The sequence below is a fragment of the Lissotriton helveticus genome, chromosome 1_1 (assembly GCF_964261635.1).
Source record: "Lissotriton helveticus chromosome 1_1, aLisHel1.1, whole genome shotgun sequence".
In the NCBI taxonomy this organism is placed as follows: domain Eukaryota; kingdom Metazoa; phylum Chordata; class Amphibia; order Caudata; family Salamandridae; genus Lissotriton; species Lissotriton helveticus.
Genome location: NC_136057.1, coordinates 1,752,908,411 through 1,752,930,934, shown reverse-complemented (window position 1 = coordinate 1,752,930,934; position 22,524 = coordinate 1,752,908,411). Strand labels below are relative to the sequence as shown.

Here is a 22,524-nt window from a genome sequence, read left to right as displayed (position 1 = left end):
GCATGCTATACTGACCAATTCCAAAGCAACAGCACCTCCTCCAAAAGCACAGAAACCTTCATCCATCCTTGTTCACTTACGTAAAACATGGAAGTGGTATTGTCCAGCTTTATTTGTACTAAACAATTATGTAGCGTGGGGATGACAACTTCTGGCCTTTTCTTATAGCTCTGGGTTCTAGAATATTGATATTGACCAGTCCTTCTGAATGTGACCCTTGATCTCTAGCTTGCAAATGTTGCAGATGAGCACTCCAACCTTCCTTAAAGGCATCAACTTTGATCACACAGTGAGCTTTTCTTGGCTGAAAATGCAGACCTATTTCACTCTCTGTCATGATAGTGCATGCTTGAGTCTCCTCAAAGGACTCACTAACCTGGAGCCATAAAGCATCTAATTCATAATAGGGAGGGCATATTCACAATCTGCAAAAAGGAATGAGAGGAATGTTTCCAGTGACTGGAAAATATGCATTCAACAGCTTTTAGGCTTGATGTACAAGAGCTTGCAGCCTTTGAATCCTCTTTTTTTCATGGTGAAGCTACCCAGATTCGGCAACCAGATGGACACTCAGGAAGTGGATGCATTCAGTGAGTTAGATAAGAGGTGTGTCCATAGAGACAAATCCAGATTACAAAATATTTCTAAGCAGGCTTCTGTACATGTGCAGCCCCCTTTATGAGTTCTCCCTGTGCTCAGCTAATCGTCAAAGTACAGGAAAATCAGGTGACCCTGCTATCTGTGGAAAGCTGCCACCGCGGCGAAACACTTTTTGATGATATTGGACATGGAATTGAGGCTGAAGAGCAAGAATCTAAGCAGGGCTATGTTTTAGATATTTGAAGTGATTGGGGTGTATACAGATGTGAAAATTAACACTCTGAAAATCCAGCATCATGCACTCACATTCCTCGAGCAACGACAGCACGTCTTGTGACCATCCAGAACGATTGTCTTCTCAGGTCAGTTTTGAGTTGCCAAAGGTCCATAGTGAGGAGATACTCTGCTGAGATCTTCACAAGAAGAATCGTTAGTAAAAGCCTTTCTTTCCCTGGGATTTGAGGCCAGGCTCCAAGGTCCCTTTCTTGAACATGGACAGGATTACTACTTGTAGTGCCCTCAGGTGCTGTTGCATTTTTCCTTGTGTATGAGCCTGTAAGAGATTAAATATATATCCCACTTGTCAGAGGTAATAGTCGCCCACTGGAGGTAAAAGAGAAGAGATTGGCTATAGGATATGGAGTAGCCAGTTTCAGTAAGATGTCAATGTTGGAGAGCAGGGTTTGTAGTCTGGACTGGTTGCTCTCTCTTTTCTAAGGTGCGGACTGGAGAAAGAGAGTGAGGTATTTCATTGAGGACGTAGCAGATAGTACAGCTGACTATAGCTTTTTTTGTAGCTGATATTGACAGTGGTGCGGCTTAAAACTTCTTTAGCAGGATGACAGCCCACTGCTTTCGGCATCATGAAAATGCAAGCAGGGCTACAGTGTCATGCCTGCCCACATTTGTTAACTATCATGGCCAATGAGGGCAAGGGAGTTAGCAACTTTAAAAAAGTGGCATCAGAGGCTCTTTTTCCCAAGATGGCCATTTGCATTCCTCCCCGTCAAGAGGACCCATGAATGGAGAGGGAGAGTTGCAACAATGCTGTAAGGCTTGCTTTATAAGAGTCGCTTTTCATATGTTCTACTAGGCAAGCTGGTTTATTGCCTGGTATCATATATGCTTAATTCAACAATGAGACTTGAGAAGAAAAGGAGAAAAGGCGGGCTCAACAGAGAGGAGAGGGAGAGGATGTAGCCTTACGGCTAGAGCGGTTGACCTCGAAGCTGGGGAACCAGGTTCGAGTCTCGGCAACAACGATCAACATCCTGTGATTCTGGGTAATGACTTAATCTCAACGTGCCTAACAAAAATAAATGTGTCGGGGAGGAGCTACGCTCGTAACCAAGATGGCCGCATAAGCTCCCGGCTCCGCTGACCTCCGCCAGAGGCTCATGAATCCTGACTCCTATCCTGATTTCCCGCCGGACTCCCGTGCAGGTGAACTGCGCCTGACTTGAAAGGTGCAATCCCGGAATTTCTGGCTGCTCGGACAAAGATATGTCGTGTGTCATTCTTGGCCTACCCCAGATTTGAAGCCGGGGCCTCGAGTTCTAACCCGGCCGGGTTGGAGTTGAACAACATCGCCCGTGGACCATGGGCGTTTCCGGTCTCCCGAAGTGGCGTTTTTCTTCTCCCGTTATGGATGGTGATTTGGTGACAGCTCTACCCAGCAACTACGGTGGCCTATTGTACCGACTATTTGTTCGGGGCTCCGCTGCCCGGAGGCCCTGTTGAGCTCCCGGGGTTTTCAGGGCTCGGTTCCCCGTGAGCGGCGACGGTGCTGATATCGTGCTTTGGACGTGTTAAAAGTGGTTTCTACATTGCCTCTGCCCTGTGCCCTGGAGAAGTCGACCTCCGAGGTTTGGACACCCGCCCGGTCGCTCATTGAGGGGCGATGGAGCGGGCTGACACTACACCGTCGCTACGCACTGTAATGGCCGCCATTTTGGAGCTCCACACACGATTCACCGCCACCTTCCAGGAGATGATCATAACTGTTGCTCATATAGGCTTGGGACCGGATTCAAGCCCTTTGTTCCTGGAGAGCCGAGATATTTCTTCCGCGGAGAACGCCTTGATTGTCACCGAGGACCCTGTGCAGGATGCCGACACGGCAATCTGCTGCGACCCTAAGATGGCGGCAATCGAGCCCGAAAGAACCGGACGTTTATTTAGCCCTATGTCGACCCCGCCCGAGATGGATATGACTATCTTCGTAAGCCATCGTGACTTCTCCAACGTCTGTCGGATCACACCTTTGCCTCTTTTCGTGAGTGATCAAGGCCGCTTTGCTGATTTATCGCTAGTGGGCGGTGGACTTGCTTTGACTTTTGGACTCTGTGGATGTCTATCCTGTTTTCCCTCCTATCGAATTGATTTTGCCACTACTGTTTTCTATTATTCTTGTTGTGATGGCGGTTCGGATGGACAGAGCCTGCGTGGAGAAACGCAGCAACCTAATTGTACTGGACGGGGTCATCGTGATGGATCGTGAGGGTTTGGGTTGAACTTGATTGGACTTTGCTGCACTGTTTCTTTTGTCTTTGCTGGGTGGCATCGGTGGGAGCGAGGGCCAGATGTGAATCTGATTGTCTGATTATTGTTAGTCTGATATGCTCGGGACGGGATTTGCTGCCTCTGTGGTGCCGGGGGTCGGGCGGGATGGCCCTTTTTTGTTTGCGGCTCCCCTACGGACTGTCTCTTGATTTGCTAAAACTTGCTTAACATTACGGTAGGGGGTGTCTGCTTTTGGCGGGGGGATGGGAGTCCGGGAGCTCGTATCGTTTTGCAACATTCTCCTCCTCCAACTTTTTCCCTTCCTTGGGGTGTAGTTTAGGGGGCGACAGGCACGCTGCTAGTGGGGTTAGGTCGTAGCCATCTGCAGGGGTGTAGGGTGGGGGGTTGTGGGGGGGGGTTATTTTTCCTTTGTTATTTTCTATGACCATTCTATCTCCCTTTTCCCTTCTTCACCAGAGATGTGGCATATTCTCCTGATTTCTGCCTAAACGTATCTGGGTGTCATGTCTGCCTCGTATATCCTGTACTCCTGGTGGGCGGGTGCTGTGGGGGGGTACCTGCGGTCATTGCTATCTAATTGTTTTGCTTCTGCTTTACGCTGGTATTGATTTCTCTGCTGATTCTGATTGTACAGTGCTTCTTCACTTCATTTGCCCGTCCACGGCTGTGTTGTATTTCGTTTAATGACACCCGATATGTATATTTTTCCTCTTGTGTTATAATAATAAAAAGTTTATAAAAAAAAATTTAAAAAATAAATGTGTCCTCATGTAATGAAACTGGTGCTCATGTAAAGCGCGCTGATACCCGATGACTCGGGTTTAGTTCACACTATATAAAACTCTACAAAAAAAAAATATATATATATTTTTATGGACTTCCTATCTATTTCCCTAAAGTCATGCAGGAAACAGTACATTTGATATCTTCAACGCTCTCTCCACCAATAAGTGAAAGAAAACTATGCCACCAGGCTGTGAATCCGCATAAGGTGGCGTTGGTTACCCTTTTGCTGGTGCAACAGAATCACCCCACTCGCTCAGTTATGTATGTGGTCTCCCTAAACACTCTCCTTCATCCTCTCCCTCATCAGTTGTTTCAGAGTCTTCTTGGTAGAGTGGCAGCTTTGATGAGGTAAAGGTTGGGCTGGAGCCAGCAGAGGTGGGTATGACAATTCGGAAGGTATTGGACTAGCAGGGACTGTAAAAGTAGGTAGGAACCTTCTGTAGGAAGCAGGCTCTGTGTATACTATAACAAAGTAAGGTATAGTGTGCAGAGAGCCCAGTGGATCCTCAGCAGATTTACAGAGGCTAAAGTAGATAATACCTTACTCTCTTTTTCTGGTTGTGTGGTTGAGCAGTTAGGCTATTCAGAGGGCTGTGTCAAGCATTTGTTGTACACACTGTCAAGAAATAAGGCACACACTCAATGACTAACTCCAGGTCCAATGTTTGTATAAAAATATTACTTTGTTGTGGTGGGGTTCCCGCAACCACCTAGAGTAGAAGCATGGGATGCAGACCTAGATTGGTGTATGTATAGAGAAAAGACAGTATATGTGGCACGGGGCTGCCCTAGAAAGTGGTCACGAATATGTAGCCTCTGGAATGCCTACCAAGGGAATATATGCAACCCACCACATAGTATTGATCTGGACAAGCCCCCTACCCCAGTGGTTCCCAAACTTTTGACTCCTGAGGACCCCCATTGAGTCACCACTGGAAGCCGGGGACCCCCAAGCAATTTATATGAGTTAAATTTCAAATATTAAAACAGTAATACAAAAAAAATACACACGTGTGCACACAAAACCAATACTCAAAGTACTTAGGCGCAGATTTACAATAAGTGACGCATCCATGCATTTCAGCAGAGATGCGCCACTTATTGTGCACCATGCCTCCGCCACCATTGATGCGCCGCATTTACAATGCTGCGCCTCATGCGGCAAAAAAGCACAGATGCATGACGCATCTGTGCCGTAAAGGTGACGCATTGCTGGAGTTGCACCGCAAGCGCGACACAGCACCAGCAATGCTGGGGGGGGGGCCCTATCTTGTTAATGCTGCGTCAATCCTTACGCCTGCTTCAAGCAGGTGCAGGGTTTTGACGCTGCATGGGCCCCAAAGTGACTGAGTGAAATCTTGTAGATTTCACTCAGCCACTTTTAGGAGGCGTTCCTGCGACGGAACGCCTTCTTCTGGCGCAGGGCTTTACAACGTGGCACATCTCCCAGATGCGTCATGTTCTAAATACCCTGCACCATGGCGCGTCTTTTGCGCTGCCGCTGCATCACGAAAGTGGCGCAACAGCGGCTTAATAGAGGCGCAAGAGGCTTGTAAATCTGCCCCTCAGGATTTTGGGGCCAGATGTACGACCATTTCATTTAACGCCTCGCAATTGGCGACACATTGCGAGTGGCACATTGCGAGTCGCTAAAATGAAATGTACAACAGTGTGTTTAACACTTTCGGATTCCCAATGGGGTCGCAAATTGCGAGGTTCATTAATATTATTGAGCCTCTCGCAATTTGCGAACCTATTGGGAATGCCAGCCCTCCTAGGTATGGTGGCCTGCTGGGCTCTGCAGGCCACCATGTCTGTGACTGCTTTTAAATAAAGCAGTTAAAAAAAAAATGCAGCCCATTTATCGTGCATTTAAAAAAAAATAATAATTAAACGTTTTCGTTTCATTTTCTAAGGGCAGGCGGAGGTCCCTGGGACCACTGCCTGCCCTTAAAAATAATTTTGCATGCATTTGCAAAGGGGCCCATTTGCGAATGCATTACCATCTACTTGAAGTAGGTGGTAATTGTGAGTGTTTTGCGACCGCAAAACATTTGTACATTGTTTTAAGACTCGCTATTTGGATGGGAATGCCCCTTCCAAATAGCAAGTTGCAAAACCTATTTAGCGAGTCGCAAACAAATTGCGACTTCGCGAAATAGCCAATGTACATGACTCAATACGTTTTTGCATGTGAAAGTTACTAACTGGTACCATGCAGTTTGCAAGCAGCTCTCTGATGACAGTTTAGAGATCCCTCTGCTACATTACGATTGTCACTTATGAAGTGCACAGTAACAAAAGAATCTCTGTGATAAAAGCAGTAATCACGAACCTATGCACATAAAATGCTGCTTTTAAAAATGCATGTTACACGTTCTTTGCAGTAGGCACATTAACCCTCTGTGCTACATTAGTTAAGTCAAAGCTGCCACTAAACAAAGCTCTCCTCACGCTCCAGCAGGTACATTAATCACTGTCTTTATCTTGACACTTTTATTGTTGCTGGAAAGCTGCTAATTATACAAGAAACTTTTCTGTGCTTTTAAAACTGTTGCCTGCGGACCCCCAGGGAATGTGTCACGGACCCCTGGGGGTCCGCGAACCACAGTTTGGGAAACACTGCCCTACCCCATAAAATGTTTTCCCAATGTCCTATTATGCAACGTTTTCTGCCATTATCTCTGATACCCAGAATGTGTGATCTGTTTTATCTGTACTGCATATCGGTGGGTCTTCCCAAGGTCGGGGGGCTGAGGATGCAGGGGTCCCTTTAGACGTTGGAAAATCTTCATCGGAGCCGGTTCACAGTCAGGGAGACCCTTCGTGTTGAGGCTGCAGGCAGCTTTGTGGAGTCCAGGAGCAGTCAGCCACCAATGGGTTCGAGGTCAGAATTGCTGGGGAGACTTCACTGGACCAGTGGGCCACTCAGACTCGGATTGTAGGTGTCAGGTGCAGAGTGGGCACAACTTACGGATCCAAAAGGCAAGGGAGTCCTTGGTGTTGGTTCCTTTGTGGAGATGGCTGTTGTCCTCTGGAGTTCTTGGTCTTTAGGGAAGGCAGGCAGTCCACCCAAGGTTATGGACGTGTTGTGCCTGCAGGATGAGTTGCTTCTTCAAGCAGGTTTTTTCGAGGGCTGGAGACAGGCTGGTAGGACTGGAGAAAAGTCAGTTATCATCTGGAGTCTTCACTGTTGCACTGCTCTTCAGTCCTACTTCTTCTTCTTTAGGGTGCCAGGAATTTGAGGATGAAGGTTCAGGGGTGCCCCTAAATACTCAATTTAGGGATGTTACAGGTACTGGCAGGTAGTAGCCAATGCGCTACTTATCGTTAGGGTGACTACACCATTTGTATGTGCACACCCTTTGGGAAGGGGGCATAACCAAATCCCATTGGCTAAAATCCTTTTATCCAACATGGAGGATTTCCTGAGGAGGGGGATGACTTCAGCTCAGGACACCTCAGGGGTGGTCCTGGCTGACAGGGACACACCTCTCCTGCTTACTAACATTCCTGCTGACCTTGCCACCATAAGTGGGGCTTGGTCAAGGGGGTGGGAATCTCCGCTAGCCGGAGAGGCCCTGGCTAGCATAACAAAGGGCAGGAAGTCTTTGAGGCTCGCCGCCCTTGAATGCTGTTCTTGATTGGGGGTAGGTGTGAAGCCCCACCACCCAGAGCAGACTTTTATTCTGACCCACAAGAGCACAAGGCTCCTACCTCAGGGGATCAGAAACATGTCTGAAAGTGGCAAGCTGGTGCAGACCAGTCAGCTGCACACCAGAGAATTGGTCGTTTTACAGTGGGCATCTCTAAGATGCCCTCTGAATGCATTATACAATAAATCCAACACTGTCATCAATGTGGGTTCATTATGCCGAGAAGTTTGATATCAGACTTCCTAGCATTCATCAAAACCATCACGGAGCTGTGGAGCTCGTAATGACAACCTCCCAGCCCACGTACTCAATTTGGCTTGCCTTCACTTACAATGTCTATGAATGGGTTTAGAAACTGTATGGGGCATATTGCTGATGCAGCTATACTCTCACATGTGGTATAATGCACCCTGCCTTAGGGCTGTGAGGCCTGCTAGAGGGGTACCTATGCTACAGGCAGTGGTTTGTAGGCAGGGGGCGCACAGGGATATGTGCCATGTTGACTCTTCAGTTTTAGCCGCACCTAAACACACAGTCTGCAATGGCAGTGTGTATGTGTTTGGTGAGGGGTCTCTGAGGGTGGCATAATACAGGCTGCAGCCCTTAGAGACCCTCTCTGGCCACAAGGCCCTTGGGTGCCATTTACAGGAGACATACATGTGTGCCAGAGGTGTGCTAATGGTGGAAGAGTACCGTTTTGGGAATTAACTCAGGCAGTGGGAACCGGATAGCAGGGACCCAGTGCACATTCAGTCATAGTGCATCAGAATCAGTCACAAAGTGGGGGGTAAACATGCAAAAAAGGGCACTTTCCTACACCTTTTATAAGAGTATCCTGTCATTCCATGTAGCTCTTGATTAGATATACAGGAACTCTAAAGCACTGGTGGATCCTGGTAATATGGTTCTTCACAGTACTCATCATGGTGCCGTAATGAGGGTGACCATAAGCCCAAAGTGTTACTTCTTCTTGATTGTTGTAGTGGCTCTTGTGTTCTTTCTTGCGATGACCACAGTCATGGTTTGTCATTATGGTAGTTACTGCCCTGATATTTCACATGTAGCTGTGTAGAGCTGGTGTCCAGTCCAAAGGCATCTTCATTCGGTGATTCATCTTCTGTGTCCACAGCCTTTTTGGAGGTATTTGAAAAACCTTACTTGAAACCATATCTTAAGGTAGCAGGATGGATGCAACTCCATTTGATGTAATAATAATAGCCTGTGTGCATTCTTCAGGCAGTTTCGTCAACAGTATCATTGAAGGCTGTATTGTCAATGAAGGCTGGATAACTGATAGCAGGACTGTTGATAGACTGTCTTCGACAAGGAAGGTGCTTTAGACAATAGTGAGATTCACTTAGAGCATCGACGGTCATTGGCATTGACAGTGGCAATGTCGAAGGAGGCTTAAATGTCAACAGAGCACTTAATGTGCTGATAACTAAAGAAGCCATTGTCAGAGTGGGTGTTGTTTGTATTGTTGACTTGTTAAGCTTCAGAGGCATGTCAGGATATACTCTGGGTGGTCTTTCTGATAGTTTTTCAAATAGGTTTCAAGCCTTCTTAGGAGGTTTCCTAGATGTTGCATGCTTTTATTCTACCAAGGCTGATTTCTAGGTGCTCTATTTCCTTGCAAAGGGTGATTATTTAACTTCATCACATCAAGGATGGTACCCTGGCGAGATTTGTTGGCTGAGAAGACAGGCTCTTTGGCCCTTTTCTTGTCATCAAGAGGCAACCTTCACTGTTGTTTATGGCCTGGTATGAAAAGGTCTAACACATTTTACAGTGTCTGGATAGAGGCAATAAAAGCAGCCTTTCTGGAGGTCATGTAAGTCTAGTCTTTTTTTTTTGCACAAGACACATGGCATGAATAAGGACTTTTTGGAAGACTGAGCTGTGGTTAAAAGAAAACAAAAAGACACTTTCACTTGGCGAAACTCCAATGGCATCCATCTCCTGTGAAGGAATGCCACAAGAGGTGAAATGTTCATGCAAAGGAAGGAAAAAAATCCAGATTTCAGAGGCAAAATTGTAAAAACACCGAGCAGAGTTCTGAGGGGTCTGAGGGACTACCTTACACAGCACATGCAGTACAAAATATAGTAGAAATCTGAAATATGTTGGCCTCTAGGGGGAGTGGAGCTGTCACAGAGTAGAGCTTTCATCTCACTGGCTGGAGTTTAGGTCTAATTCAATGAGGTGATCATGCTGCAAAGTTATTATACAAGCATGTGAATTTAAAAAAGATTCAATGATGGAGAATGTTATATCCTTGTATTGTTTATGCATGTTACCCAGCCTAGCTTTCTCCTAGCTGCTCAGCCAGAGGGAGAGATGGTATCGGAATGTTGGTGTGACTGTGATGAATGGAATGCAACCTCATAGGGCACAACAGAGAAATGACTGATGCCAGTGTATGGTTAAACTATCATAAGGAAGAACTGGTGACTCCTTACCACAAGAAAAGTATCATTGTGTGACCCCCAGAATGTGAAAAACATGGGTAGTACATGAACAGTTCCCAACATACTAATGGATATAAGGAACAAGCGTGCAGAGCCTATAATGAGTCCTTATTTCAGGTTATGTGGAGCACTTATGGCTAGGTCCAGAGGGCCACTGAAGCTAGTTATGTGATAGGTTTTTTCATATTTATATACTCGTTGTTGTTACCTTTCTTTTTGATGTACAGCGCTCTGATAGCTGAAAGGGTCATGTTACGGCCATACAAAACTGTATAACTAAAAATAAAAGAATTGCAGGTTGCATAACAGAACAATTAAGATATAGGATCAGACCAGTAACATGGAGAAAATGAAACGTGGTAACCAAATTTGGCCCACAGCCAACATAACAGGTGAAATTCCAGAATACAAGACCAGACTCACATCGTGGTTTGAAACATCACATTTTACACATGAATGCTGAAGGGGTAACCCGGCCACATATAATAGTAATGACCAATGTTACAGATATTTCATTATGAACCTATAATGAGATGTAATTAAAATGTCCTTCCACCTATCCCCCCCTCCCCCCATTTCATCCAGTTGCCACCTCAGTCAGTAATCTGGCTAATTGTTCACAAATAAAGCAACTTTCTAATAATTTAAATAGTTGATACCATCAGCACAAGGATATGTCAGAGAAGAACAATAGTTACTTACCTGTAATCTGTGGTTCTCCAGTATTGGTGTCTTTCATAGATTCACATGCCTGAATCATTCCCCGTCGTCGGAGTGGGAGTCCCACGGTACATAAAAAAGCAATAATATGCCATAAATATGTAGTAAATACCAATAAAAACAAACCAGGAAGTAAAGTAGCCAAAGCTACAGTAGGAAAAACTTCCACATCTATGACTATCCTAGTCATTTTGTATAGTCCAAACTACAGCCAATCAGGCGCCTGCACCCACCAGAATGTTCTCCCCAGAGGCTCAGGCTCTCAGATTTTCTCGCAAGGAGTGAAGGTAAACCAAAATAGCCTAAAAGCCTCTGAGAGGAGGTGGGCGGGTTGCATGTGAATCTATGAAAGACACCAATACTGGAGAACCACAGATTACAGGTAAGTAACTATTGTTCTTCTCCAGTATTAGGGGTGTCTTTCATAGATTCACATGCCTGAATAAGAGTAGCTAGCAGTACAAATCCGTGCTAGGCAGACGCCAATGGCTGTAAAGCTTGTCAGCATAAGTCGTAAAACAGTGTAAACTGAAAATACACATATCATAAGCACAGTATAATGCAATCATGTAAACATGTGTAAAATCATAACATATGAAGCGTCTGACAGCAGTAATGGAGGTGGGAAACAGAGGCTCACCTTATTTGAAAAGATTTCGTAGAACTGCACGACCCACAGAAGTATCAGCTTCGCTGGTTGCGTCCAAACAGTAATGCTTGGTAAATGTATGGCGACTGGCCCAAGTAGCTGCTCTGCAGATCTGCTGAATAGGAACTCCAGTAAATAAAGCCGTAGACGATGACATTGCTCTTGTGGAATGAGCTCTAGGAGCTGCTTGCAACGGTCGTCCTGCTTGCAATGGCAGAAGATATCCATCTTGCAATAGTCTGTTTTGAAACTGCCTGTCCCTTATGAATAGCACCGTAGGTGATAAACAGTTGGTCAGAAGAGCGTAAGGCGGATGTCCTCTGCAGATAGAATTTAAGACATCTCTTAACATCCAGCGTATGCAACGCCCTTTCCGCCGGTGCTTGCGGGTTAGGAAAAAATGATTTCAGAATTATAGGTTTGTTAAGGTGAAAATCCGAAGGTACCTTGGGAATGTACTTCGGATTAGTGCGGAGCATTACAGAGTCACTTGTAAACTGCAGGAAAGGATGGTGAACTGTAAAAGCCTGAAGATCACTGACTCTTCTGGAGGATGTTAAAGCCAGCAACAGTGCTACCTTCCACGAGAGATATTTGAGATCAGCCTGGTGGATGGGTTCGAAAGGATGACGTATGAGTTGTGCCGGCACAACGTTAAGATGCCACACAGGAGGCGGTCGTCGTATTGGAGGGAACATCCTAAAGAGTCCTTTAAAGAATTGCTGTATAATCCTCGCAGAGTATAAGGAATTAGTACCATCCTGCCGATACCTCGAGATCGCCGCCAGGAACACTTTCAGGGTTGCGTGAGACAGGCCCGATTTTGCTAAATGTAGGTAGAAAGGTAGAATCTCTTCCGGCGTTGCTGAAAAGGGATGAACACCAGATGCAGAAACGCTTCCACTTTAGACTATATGTCTTTATGGTAGCAGGTGCCCTTGCCCTGGCCAGAACCTCCTTGCATTCCTGTGGGATGTTTAGGTGGGCGAACTCACGGTACTCAGGCACCAAGCCGCTAATCTCAGTGATGTTGGATCTGGATGGAAGACCTGACCGTTCTCCATGCTGAGTAAGTTCGGGATTGTATTCAACTGAATCAGTTCGCACTCTGACAGAAGAAGTTCTGTAAACCAATACTGGCACGGCCATCTGGGGGCAATCAGGAGCAATCTGCACGGTTCCTTTTTCATTTTCCGCAGAACCCTGGGGACTAGTGGAATCGGCGGAAAAGCGTACGCATATGTCCGAGACCAATCGATCGAAAACGCATTCCCCTGAGAGTCCTTGTGGGGATGCCAGCTTGAAAAGAATTGGCATTTGCTGTTGGTCTTTGTAAATAGATCTAGGTCTGGACGACCCCATAGGCGAAAGATGCGTTCCACTGCTGATGCAACTCCCACTCGTGAGTTGAGACTGTCGTCCTGCTGAGTGTGTCTGCCAAGACATTCTCTATTCCTGGAACATGCACTGCTTGAAGATTTACATTGTGCTGTAAGGCCCATGCCCATAATTCTTGGGCTTCCTGGGAGAGGAGAAGAGATCGAGTTCATCCCTGTGTAAGAGGATTGTTGGTTATATCCACCTCTGGTAGAGGACGATCCTCGTCCTCTCGCTCCTCGAAAGGGCGGCTTGCGGAATTGGAGGGTACCTAAGGATTTTGCCGTTTCAGTATCCTTCTTTATTGTCTGTAAGGTGTCCTCCACCTGAGGACCAAACAGATATTCGCCATCATATGGTAAGTCCAGCACCTTATTTCGTACTTCTTGTCTAAAAGAAGTAGACCGTAGCCAACCATGTCTGCGAAGAACCGCAGCTCCCGCTAGTTGCCGAAAGCCCGTTGAGGCTACATCCACTGCTGAATCAATAATCTCTTCTGAGATTCTTTGGCCTTCCTGTAGTATCTTGGAGCGCTTCAGCCTTAGAAGGATCAGGTAGGCTGGTATTCATCCCACTCCGACTCATCCTGTACCTCTCCTTCTTCTCTTTGCTCCTCCTCATCTGAAGACTGAGGATCTACTTCCTCCACCTGAGACTGCGAAGTAGGTGAAACAGGAGCTGTTGGTTGTAAAACTGGCACCGGTACTTCAGTGGCCGGAGTAGCAGGCACTGAGCCTCAGAAGGTGGAAATCTTCTATAATAATCGTCCAACATGTATTGAAGGTTGGTCAGTAAGGCAAATGGTACCTGCGCGACAGGCAAACTGTCCATCTGGGGCTCCATCTGTACAGGTGGTTGTTCATCCTCCAGTTCGTCTTCTTGTAACTTGATATTCAGCTCAGAAGGCCTAGTGGCCGCTCCGAATGTATGAACTACCTCATCCTCACTGTCTGAGTCCAAAAGTCGGTCAGGCATCTGCGATGATGGCTTTGGTGTAAAGAACACCTTCGACGGTGACCATACCTGCAACGCAGTGCAAGATGACAATTGCGGCGTCGACGGTGTGTTTTCCGCTGCTTCAGTAGCAGATATCAAAGGCTCCGTTGACAGTGTCGTCGACGGGACGGACTTCGTCGACGGGACGGACTTCGTCGACGGGATAGGCTTCGTCGACGGGATGTTCGTCGTCGACGGTGCAACCTTCGTTGACGTCTTCGTCGACGGTGGCAACTTTGTCGACGGAATGGAGCACGCCGACGAAGCCGTCGATGGCATCTTCTTCGTCGACGACAGAGCCTTCAGAGGAGCCGACGACGAGGTGTCGACGACGGACGGATTGGTCTTACCGTAACATAGACCACGGTAGGGGAAGAAGCTGTCGTCGTCATAATCATCGATGGTTTAGCAGATGAGAAGTTCATCGTCGACGTGGATGATGCGTTGACGGAGGTGTTCGTCGACGAGAAAACAGAAGTAGGCGTCGTCGACGAGAAAGAAGTTTCCTGAGGTGGAATCTTGTCAGATGTCTGAGGCAAGCTCTTGGTGGACCGTTTTTGAGGTACAGAAGGAACCTCCAAACCCTGGCCTGAGGGGCAGCCTTAGAAGTAGAAGGCCTGTCAGAACCTTTAGAAGGTTGATGCTTCTTAACAACCTTAGCACCAGGGGATGGCAATACCTCAGACGCAGGCCTCTTCTTAGACGCTGAAGTGGAACCAGAGGCAATACTGCCAACCTCAGAAACAGGATTATCAGAATCCTTAAGCCTTTGTAGCCACAAAAGCAACTGACCCTCTCTGTCTCTGAGAGTCTTTTGAGGAAAGGTTCTGCAGATCTTACAGTCCTTGACCTGATGATCTGGATAGAGGCAGTAAATACATTTCTTGTGGGGGTCCTCCTTAAAAAGCCGAAGCTTACCACAAGAATCACAGGCTCTAAACAGAGACTTCTTTGTAGACATTCTAGAAGAAATTATCCAAAAGGAAGATAAGTTGAAAGAACTGAGCAGAGCACAGGGAGACTCCCTTCACACGACGTGTGGTAGAAAATCTGAGAGCCTGAGCCTCTGGGGAGAACATTCTGGTGGGTGCTGGCGCCTGATTGGCTGTAGTTTGGACTATACAAAATGACTAGGATAGTCATAGATGTGGAAGTTTTTCCTACTGTAGCTTTGGCTACTTTACTTCCTGGTTTGTTTTTATTGGTATTTACTACATATTTATGGCATATTATTGCTTTTTTATGTACCGTGGGACTCCCACTCCGACGACGGGGAATGATTCAGGCATGTGAATCTATGAAAGACACCCCTAATACTGGAGAACTAAGGCATTAAACCCGAGAGGTCATTAGTTCTGCACTTTAGATATCTGGATGCGTTAAATTCCACATTCTTGGAAAGTAATTACACACTTAAAAACATTTACCTTGGTCACTACAGCAGCCTTTGTACTTAACAATGTTCTCGTGGTACAGCAATCTCAAGATCTCGATCTCTCGTTTCCAGCTGGTCAGAAGCTGTTGGCTGCAACCTGACTTTAAGGACTTCACAGCCACCATCTCCCCAGTCCCATCATTGGTCGGGTCGTAGCAGTACAGGCTGACTTTCCCGAAATGGCCCTGAAAGGGTAAAAGATGAACGAAGCATTGATTCATGAGACACCCAGATTATCATCAAAGCGACAGAGAAATTGTTGCTTACTGGGATTCTGGTTCTGCATCATAGGAATCCTAACTGAAGTCATCAATGTAAAACAATTCCTTCGGGACTAGGAACCCTTCTACCATGTTTTTTATTTTTCATGTCTTTATTTGCAAGGCGCAGCGAACCATCCCCAAGGGTACTCTCGGCGCCTGATGTTGGGAGATGGGAGTGGGTTAGTGTGCGTGCGTGTGCATATCAGGGAAGGTGGACAAAAATACCACTAAATATGTCCCCTCCATATTAAAACGCAGGTTGCATTTACTGCATTTTTTCACAACTAAAGAGCCTTAGACTTCCCCATTACAGAGGTAATAATGAAAATAAAGGGTGCCTGTGCGAGGTCAAAACGGACATACTGCCCCTTTAAGAAGCTAGTAGCTTACAGGGCCCAGAATGTCTTGTACTCGCAGTTTGAATTACAGCCTCCGTTATTTTGAATGTGTCAACACCAAGTGTAAAATAGACAGAGAACATTATTAACATTCGGAAGGAGGGAGAGTTATTTATGACTTAAGGGAGTATTGTTACGATGCAAAACCAAGATTAAAATAAGTAAAATTTTCTTCTGCGCCGTAGGAGCGTCACTGATAATTAAAAACGTTCAAAATGTTAGAAAGCATATCCCTCTAAGCAAATGTCCATAATGTACAGAAATTTAATTAGTACCACTTTAATACTCAAAAACTGAACTTATGCAAATAGGCTTTTTTTTAAAAACTACTTGCTATCGTGTCAGCTCTAGTACTGCATCCAAACAACAAAGTGTAGTGAATCCATGAAGTGATTTCCATGTGACTGCTTTACAAATATTTTGTAATGGGAAATTTTTGACCTAAGCAACAATTGTTAGATTCCATCTCGTGGAATGAGCTCTTAGTTTTCCCAGAAGAGATTTGTTGGCTATCCATCAAGCAATGGTTTGTTTTGTAGGCACCATCCCATTATGGAAGAGGTCAATTATTAACAAACAATTGATTGGTATTTCTCATATCCTTTGTCCTATCTAAATAGAATTTTAGGACTCTTGACATCCAAAGACAGTAATGACCCTCTGCAGGAGAGAACAGATTAGGGAAGAAACCCAGCAGAGAAACAGCTTTGTTAATATGAAAATCCAAAACGAATTAGGGTGGTGGTTGTGCCGATGTCAGGCGTGGATGCAGGACTTAGCCTGGTTTCCATAAGGAAAAGTAGATCTTAGGCACCGTTGCGTAGAAGGTCCCAGATATCTCTGGCCTTTTTGGTGAGTGAAGGATGTTGGGGACCATGCATGTGAGTGGGAGTGTTGTGTGGGTGGATGCAGGACTGTATACGAGAGTGATGTTAGGTGCTGTTGGTGCAGATACAGCGAGTTTTGGGTGTGGGTAAATGCATGAAAACCTGCATGAAGAGCTGGAGAATGCTCCCTTGGTCTTGTGTGGTGCAATGAAGCAGCTGCGTGTGGAGTGGCAGCCAGTGTTGGCCACGGTTCCTGGCGTTGGGTGTGGTCCAGGTGCAGAGGGGCTTGTCTTTGGCACGCCAGCAGCGCATCACCATTAAGAAGGTTCAGTATGGGGGAGCAGGAGGAGTGAAATCACTACCTGAGCAGATGGATGGTGGGAAATCCAGTGATGTCACAAATGGATGATGGAAATGAGTCTTCTTGCTTGGCTTATTTTTTTAAAATATTTTACATTTATATGGGGTAAGTTAAGGTGACCATACCTTATGACCTCAGGAGCCCTGCAACAGAATTAAGTAACTGATGGGGTGAGTTATTCTCCCTTGCATCTTCGATAGAAGATTCGGTCAGCATGGCAGTTCTTGTGTGGCACTAATGACAGCTGGAGGAGTTCTGGGAACCACCATAGCCTTTGGCCATTCAGGAGCACTGAGAATCATTTTCGAGTTGGAGTGAATCAACTTTGAAAGTACTGCCGGAATCAGGTGTAACTTTGGAAAACTGTGCAGACATTTGTTCTCCAATTTATTGCTCAGTTCAACTGTCTCCCTATACTCTTGACGTGAAGTTTGGGCATTTTCAATTTAGTTTGGTAGGAAAAACATCAATTTGTGGGAAACTGCATTCTTGGAAAATACTTTGAATGGCGTTGTCGCTTAGTTCCCGTTCAAGATGTTTGTTGTAATATCTGCTTAGAAATTCTGAAGACATGGGCAGTGTACTGCCAGAAGGAATAACTGTCTTTCAAGAAACCAATGACAAACTGCTTGAGCTTCCAGAGATGGAATCCTGGATCTGGTTTCACCCTGTTTGTTTTAATAATACACTGTGGTTTTGTTGTCTGTTTGAATCAACAATATGACTGTAGTTATGGCCAGATGAAAAGCTTTCGATGCTGGAGGTACAGCTTTGAGTTCAACATTTATACAACACAGCTACTGTCTACCACCTCCAAGTGAAGCACCAGGGTCATGCTCTGATATTCCAGACATGTCCAAAGGCGAAGAGCCTCTTGACATAGGGTCCACAACCCCGCCCCGCCTTGTTGGTTGCAGTACCACATGGTAGTGGTGTTGTCTGTGAACACCTGCACTACCTTTCCCTTGAAGGAGGGAATTAATGCCTTCAGTGCCAGGCGGATCGCCTGAAGCTCCAACAGGTTGATGTGTAGCCCATACTCCGCTGGAGACCAGACTCCTCTGATCTCAGCCTGACCCAGGTGGGTATCCCATCCCAGGAGTGATGCATCGGTCACCACCGTGAGTTCTGGTTGGGGAAGGGAGAGGGATTTGCCTCTGAACCAATCAATCCCTTAGCCGCCACTGCAGTTGTTGTGCAGTTCCCTCCAAGATCTGGATGTAGTCGGAAAGATTCCTCTGATGCTGCACCTACTGGAACTTAAGGTTTCACTGCAGAGCCCGCATATACCATCTTGCATGATCGACCAGCAGGATGCAGGAAGCCATGAGACCCAGCAGGCTCAGGGTCGATCTCACTGAAATCCGGGATAGAGGCTGAAACATCGGTATCATAGCCCGAATATCCTGGATTTGCTGCTCGGGAGGATAGGCCTGAAACTGCACTGTGTCCAGAACAGCTCCGATGAAAGGGAGCATCTGAGAGGGAGTCAGGTGTGACTTTGGCATGTTTATAGTGAACCCCAGCGAGTGCGGGAGATGCAACGTACTCTGAAGGTGGGAGACGACAGCCTGGGGCGAGCCCGCCTTCAACAGCAGTCGTGAAGATAGGGGAAGACTGGAACCTCTGATCTGCGCTGATGAGCTGCGACCACTGCCATCACTTTCATGAACATCCGAAGGGCACTGGTAAGGCCGAAGGGGCACATGGTTAACTGAAAATGCTTGTGGCCTACCATGAACCATAGGTAGCATCTGTGGGCCGGCAGGACGGTGGAAATAGGCGTCCTGCAAGTCCAATGCCAACATCCAGTCTCCAGAATCAAGGGCAGACAGGACCTGAGCCAACATGAGCAATTTGAACCTCTCCTTCTGGAGGAAACGGTTGAGGGCCCTGAGGTCTAGAATATGATGCAGGCCTTTGTCCTTCTTGGGCACCAGAAAGTAGCGGGAATAGCAACCACAACCTACTTCTGGTGTAGGGACCCTCTTGATAGCTCCCTTGGCCAAGAGAGCTGAGACTTCCTGATGGAGAAGTACCAAATGATCCTCCGGCATGCGATTGAAAGACGGTGGCATGAAGGAAGGGGCAGTCTTGAAGGGGAGGGAGTAGCCGCTTTAGACTATCTGCAAAACCCACTTGCCCGACATGATGGATTGGCAGTGGGGGAGGGGATGGTGAATCCTGCCACCCACCGGCCACGAAGGCCCTGAAGGGTTGGACTAGCAGGCTTTGGAGGCTGCTGCAGGGGGTCTAGGGTGGAGTGGCCCGCCCACTGGATCCCAAACCCGAGAGGTCGCTGGGTCCCACAGCCACGGCCACAAAAGGGCTGGGGAGCTTACATGGACAGGTGCCTGAACTGGGCAGGACGCGGTAGCGTGCCCCTTCCGTAGCCATGAAAGGGGCGAAGAGCAGACTGGGGTGGACAGAAAGCGAGGATATGGCTGTGGCCTGAGAATTAAAGCGCTTGAGCGCCAAGTCTGCTTTATCCCCATAAAGGTGACGGCCATTGAAGGGCATGTCCAGCAAAGTAGACTGGACATCCTCTAAAAAGCCAGACGTCCTCAACCAGGCAAAGCGCCTAAGGGCTACCAACGTAGGAATCGTTCTGCCCAGTGAGTCGGTGGTATCCAGTCCACATCTTATTGTGAATTTGGCTGCGTCTCTCCCATTCGCCACTGCCTGGGAGAATGGCCCAGGCCCCCTCCGGGCACTGAGGCAGCACATGCGTGACTGCATCCTAGATAGTATGGGAGTATGGGCCCTAGAGGCACGCAGTATTTATGGGCTGCAGTGCCAAGCTGGAGGAAGAAAACATGTGCTTCCCAAGAGGATCCAGCTTCTTGAATACCCTGTCTAAGGGGGGCAGAAGAGAATGCGCCCTTGGAAGAAGAGGCCAGGACCACCAAGCTCTCGGGGAAAGGGTGTTGGGTGAGGAAAACTAGGTCGCCCAGAGCCGGGGCGGTGGGCAGTCCTCCTTCTCATAGGAACCCCGGTGCTAAGCTTGGAACAGGTGTCCAGAAGGAGGTCAGTGAGGGCTTCATTGAAGAGCAGAAGGGGTTCCGAGAAGGTTGCCGTAGGCTGAAGCACCTCTGTCAGAAGATTAATCCTGACTGCCACTGAAGGGAGCTCCAGGCCCAAGGCCTCGTCTGCCCTTCGCACCACCACAGCGTAGGACGCTCCCTCCTTCATAGCCACGGTAGGGGGAGAAAGCATGCCAATGTCTGGGGAAGTGTCCAGCCCACTGGTGCCACCCAGGTCCTCTCTCCAGTCTGGCTCTTCAAGCTGGTTTGCCAAAGGGTCAAGCAACCCCTCTCAATCCTCATCACCACATTCTAGATGATAGGGAACACCAGGGATGAACAAGGGGAACAAAAGTACCCTCCGGCGTCGGATTCAACCTCGACCTACGTCAGTCCGGCCCCAAGTCCATCTCGGGGATGAGGATGGGGCGTCGATCCGGATCCAGGCCTGGATCCACGGGACCCGCCGGAGCCGCCGGCATCAAAGGCCCAGGGCCCCGGACCTGCTCCGCTGGCAGAGTCAGGCTTCCCAAAGATACGGTGGATGGCTTCGTAAAATATACGAAGTTGGGCAGGGGACGCCCCAGCTCCCAGAAAGCGGGGGTGGGGGAGAGGCACAAAGTCGTCCCGGAAGTAGGCACTGGAGACGGAGCCTTAGAGCTACGACGCTCCGGATCCCATGTCACATCAGTCGACCGTCAGGGAGAAGGCGAAGAGCGACGATTCTTCTTCGCTTTCTTCTTGTGCTTTGACTTACCTGAGGGTTTCTAAGACTTGGAATGGGACGAGGCGTGGGGGCTCCGCAAAATATCTTGAGACTTCCCTCTCAAAGGAGACTGGTAGCGACACGGAGCCGGCCGTCGGGCCCCCCAAGAGCTTTCGGGACCATTCCCACAAAGACGTTGGATTCATGGCCCGGCAGTCGGAGCACAACTTCGGGTCATGGTCAAGCTCCAGACACCAAAGGCACACGAGGTGTGGGTCCATCACTGACATCAGCCTGTGACAGGCCTCACAAGGCTTGAAGCAGGTCTGACGATGGGACATCCCTTGCACACCAAGAGTCGAAGAATCGTAAAGATGTCGACAAAATGTAGAAAAAAGTTTAGTCAAAAAGTGACTAAAGGGGTAGCTCTCTCCGATTTTGTGCTAGGCTGGCGTGGAAAAAGAAAGAACTGACGCCACCTACCGGCGCACAGGGCTACTGCTAAGAAAATATTCTCTAGATTCAGTCAGAAGCCTGGGGGTAATTCTAAGGTAAGGAATCTATACTTGTCTCTTTCAGATACACTTTTTCTATGGAAAGATGGTCCTACCTATAACTACCTACTGGCGATATATACATTCCTGAGAAGTGATATGGAGTGTCAGGATCCCCACATACTTATTCTACATTAATGACATATGTGAAGCTCCTATGAGGCCAAATCCTACTTACATTTCTGAGAATTAGTTCCTACATCATGATCCATACATGACTTGTAAACAAGTGCCATAAACAATAAACAGACTGTTCAGCTTGTTCCCAATTACCAGTGTCTTCATCCAATTGTACGAAGTGCAATCAAGTGCGATGGCTCAAGAACTACCCAAGAGCACCCATGGGAGGATGACAAACGGTAATCGGTAATGCTGTATCTGGTAGAGATACAGTCTAACTGCAGATTCCTTAACTTGTGAATTCCCCCCAGGCGTCAGACTGGATCCGAAAACTTTTTCCAGCAGTACCTCAGCAAGACGGCATCAAGGTCGGTTATTGAAATGACACCAGAGTAGTCATTGGTGCACTGATGTCAGTTTCTTCTTTTTCTGCACTGCACGCGAATCCGGAGTTGCGTATCTCTGGCTGAATTTTGGCCTGCTATGATGAATTTTTTTGGCGGAAACAGTGTGTCTTCTTCTATGCCCTCTGGGTTTAAATCCTGTGAGTCCTGTGCTCGACAGATGTTGGATACAGATCGACATACTATTTGTATGTGGTTCTTGGCGAGAATCATGACACTGAAGAATGTGACGCCTGCTAGTGGGTGAAGCCGAAGGCACTGTGGGAGCAACGAATAAAGCTCCAGATGGTGCGGTTGTAACATACTTTCAGTTCCTCAAACGTCGCTCTTCTTCCCGGTCTGCAGTCAGCCGATCCAGAGGTTGTTCCAGTGAACGTCGCACTTCATCCTGAGGTTGACGGCAGCAGTCCCAGTCCCCGGCTACATCTCACGGTAAGCGGCGCCACAAGAGGTCAAAGTCGCTGCCTTCTATGACTCCTTTGACTTGTGACGTGGATTTGGGAAACTCCTTACTTCTCTGCACTGAGGCCTCCGCTCAGACGTCGCTCCTGCGCCTCCCCATTTTTCCTGGAGCCGGGGCGACTTGGAATCAGATGCAAGAGTATTAAAATGCTCTTCATCTTGTCTTTGGACCCTCGCCTTCAGCTGGAGCACCTGC

At 47.4% G+C, this 22,524-nt stretch overlaps 1 protein-coding gene across 1 annotated transcript in view; it reads right to left on the bottom strand.

Annotated features, from left to right (window-relative positions):
- Positions 1-22,524, bottom strand: part of TYK2 (tyrosine kinase 2) — a 523,599-nt gene that overhangs the window by 64,805 nt on the left and 436,270 nt on the right. Inside the window, exon 19 of the mRNA XM_078640035.1 lies at positions 15,203-15,395. Coding sequence (XP_078496161.1) covers positions 15,203-15,395 — 193 coding nt within the window. The remainder of the gene's footprint in view (positions 1-15,202; positions 15,396-22,524) is intronic.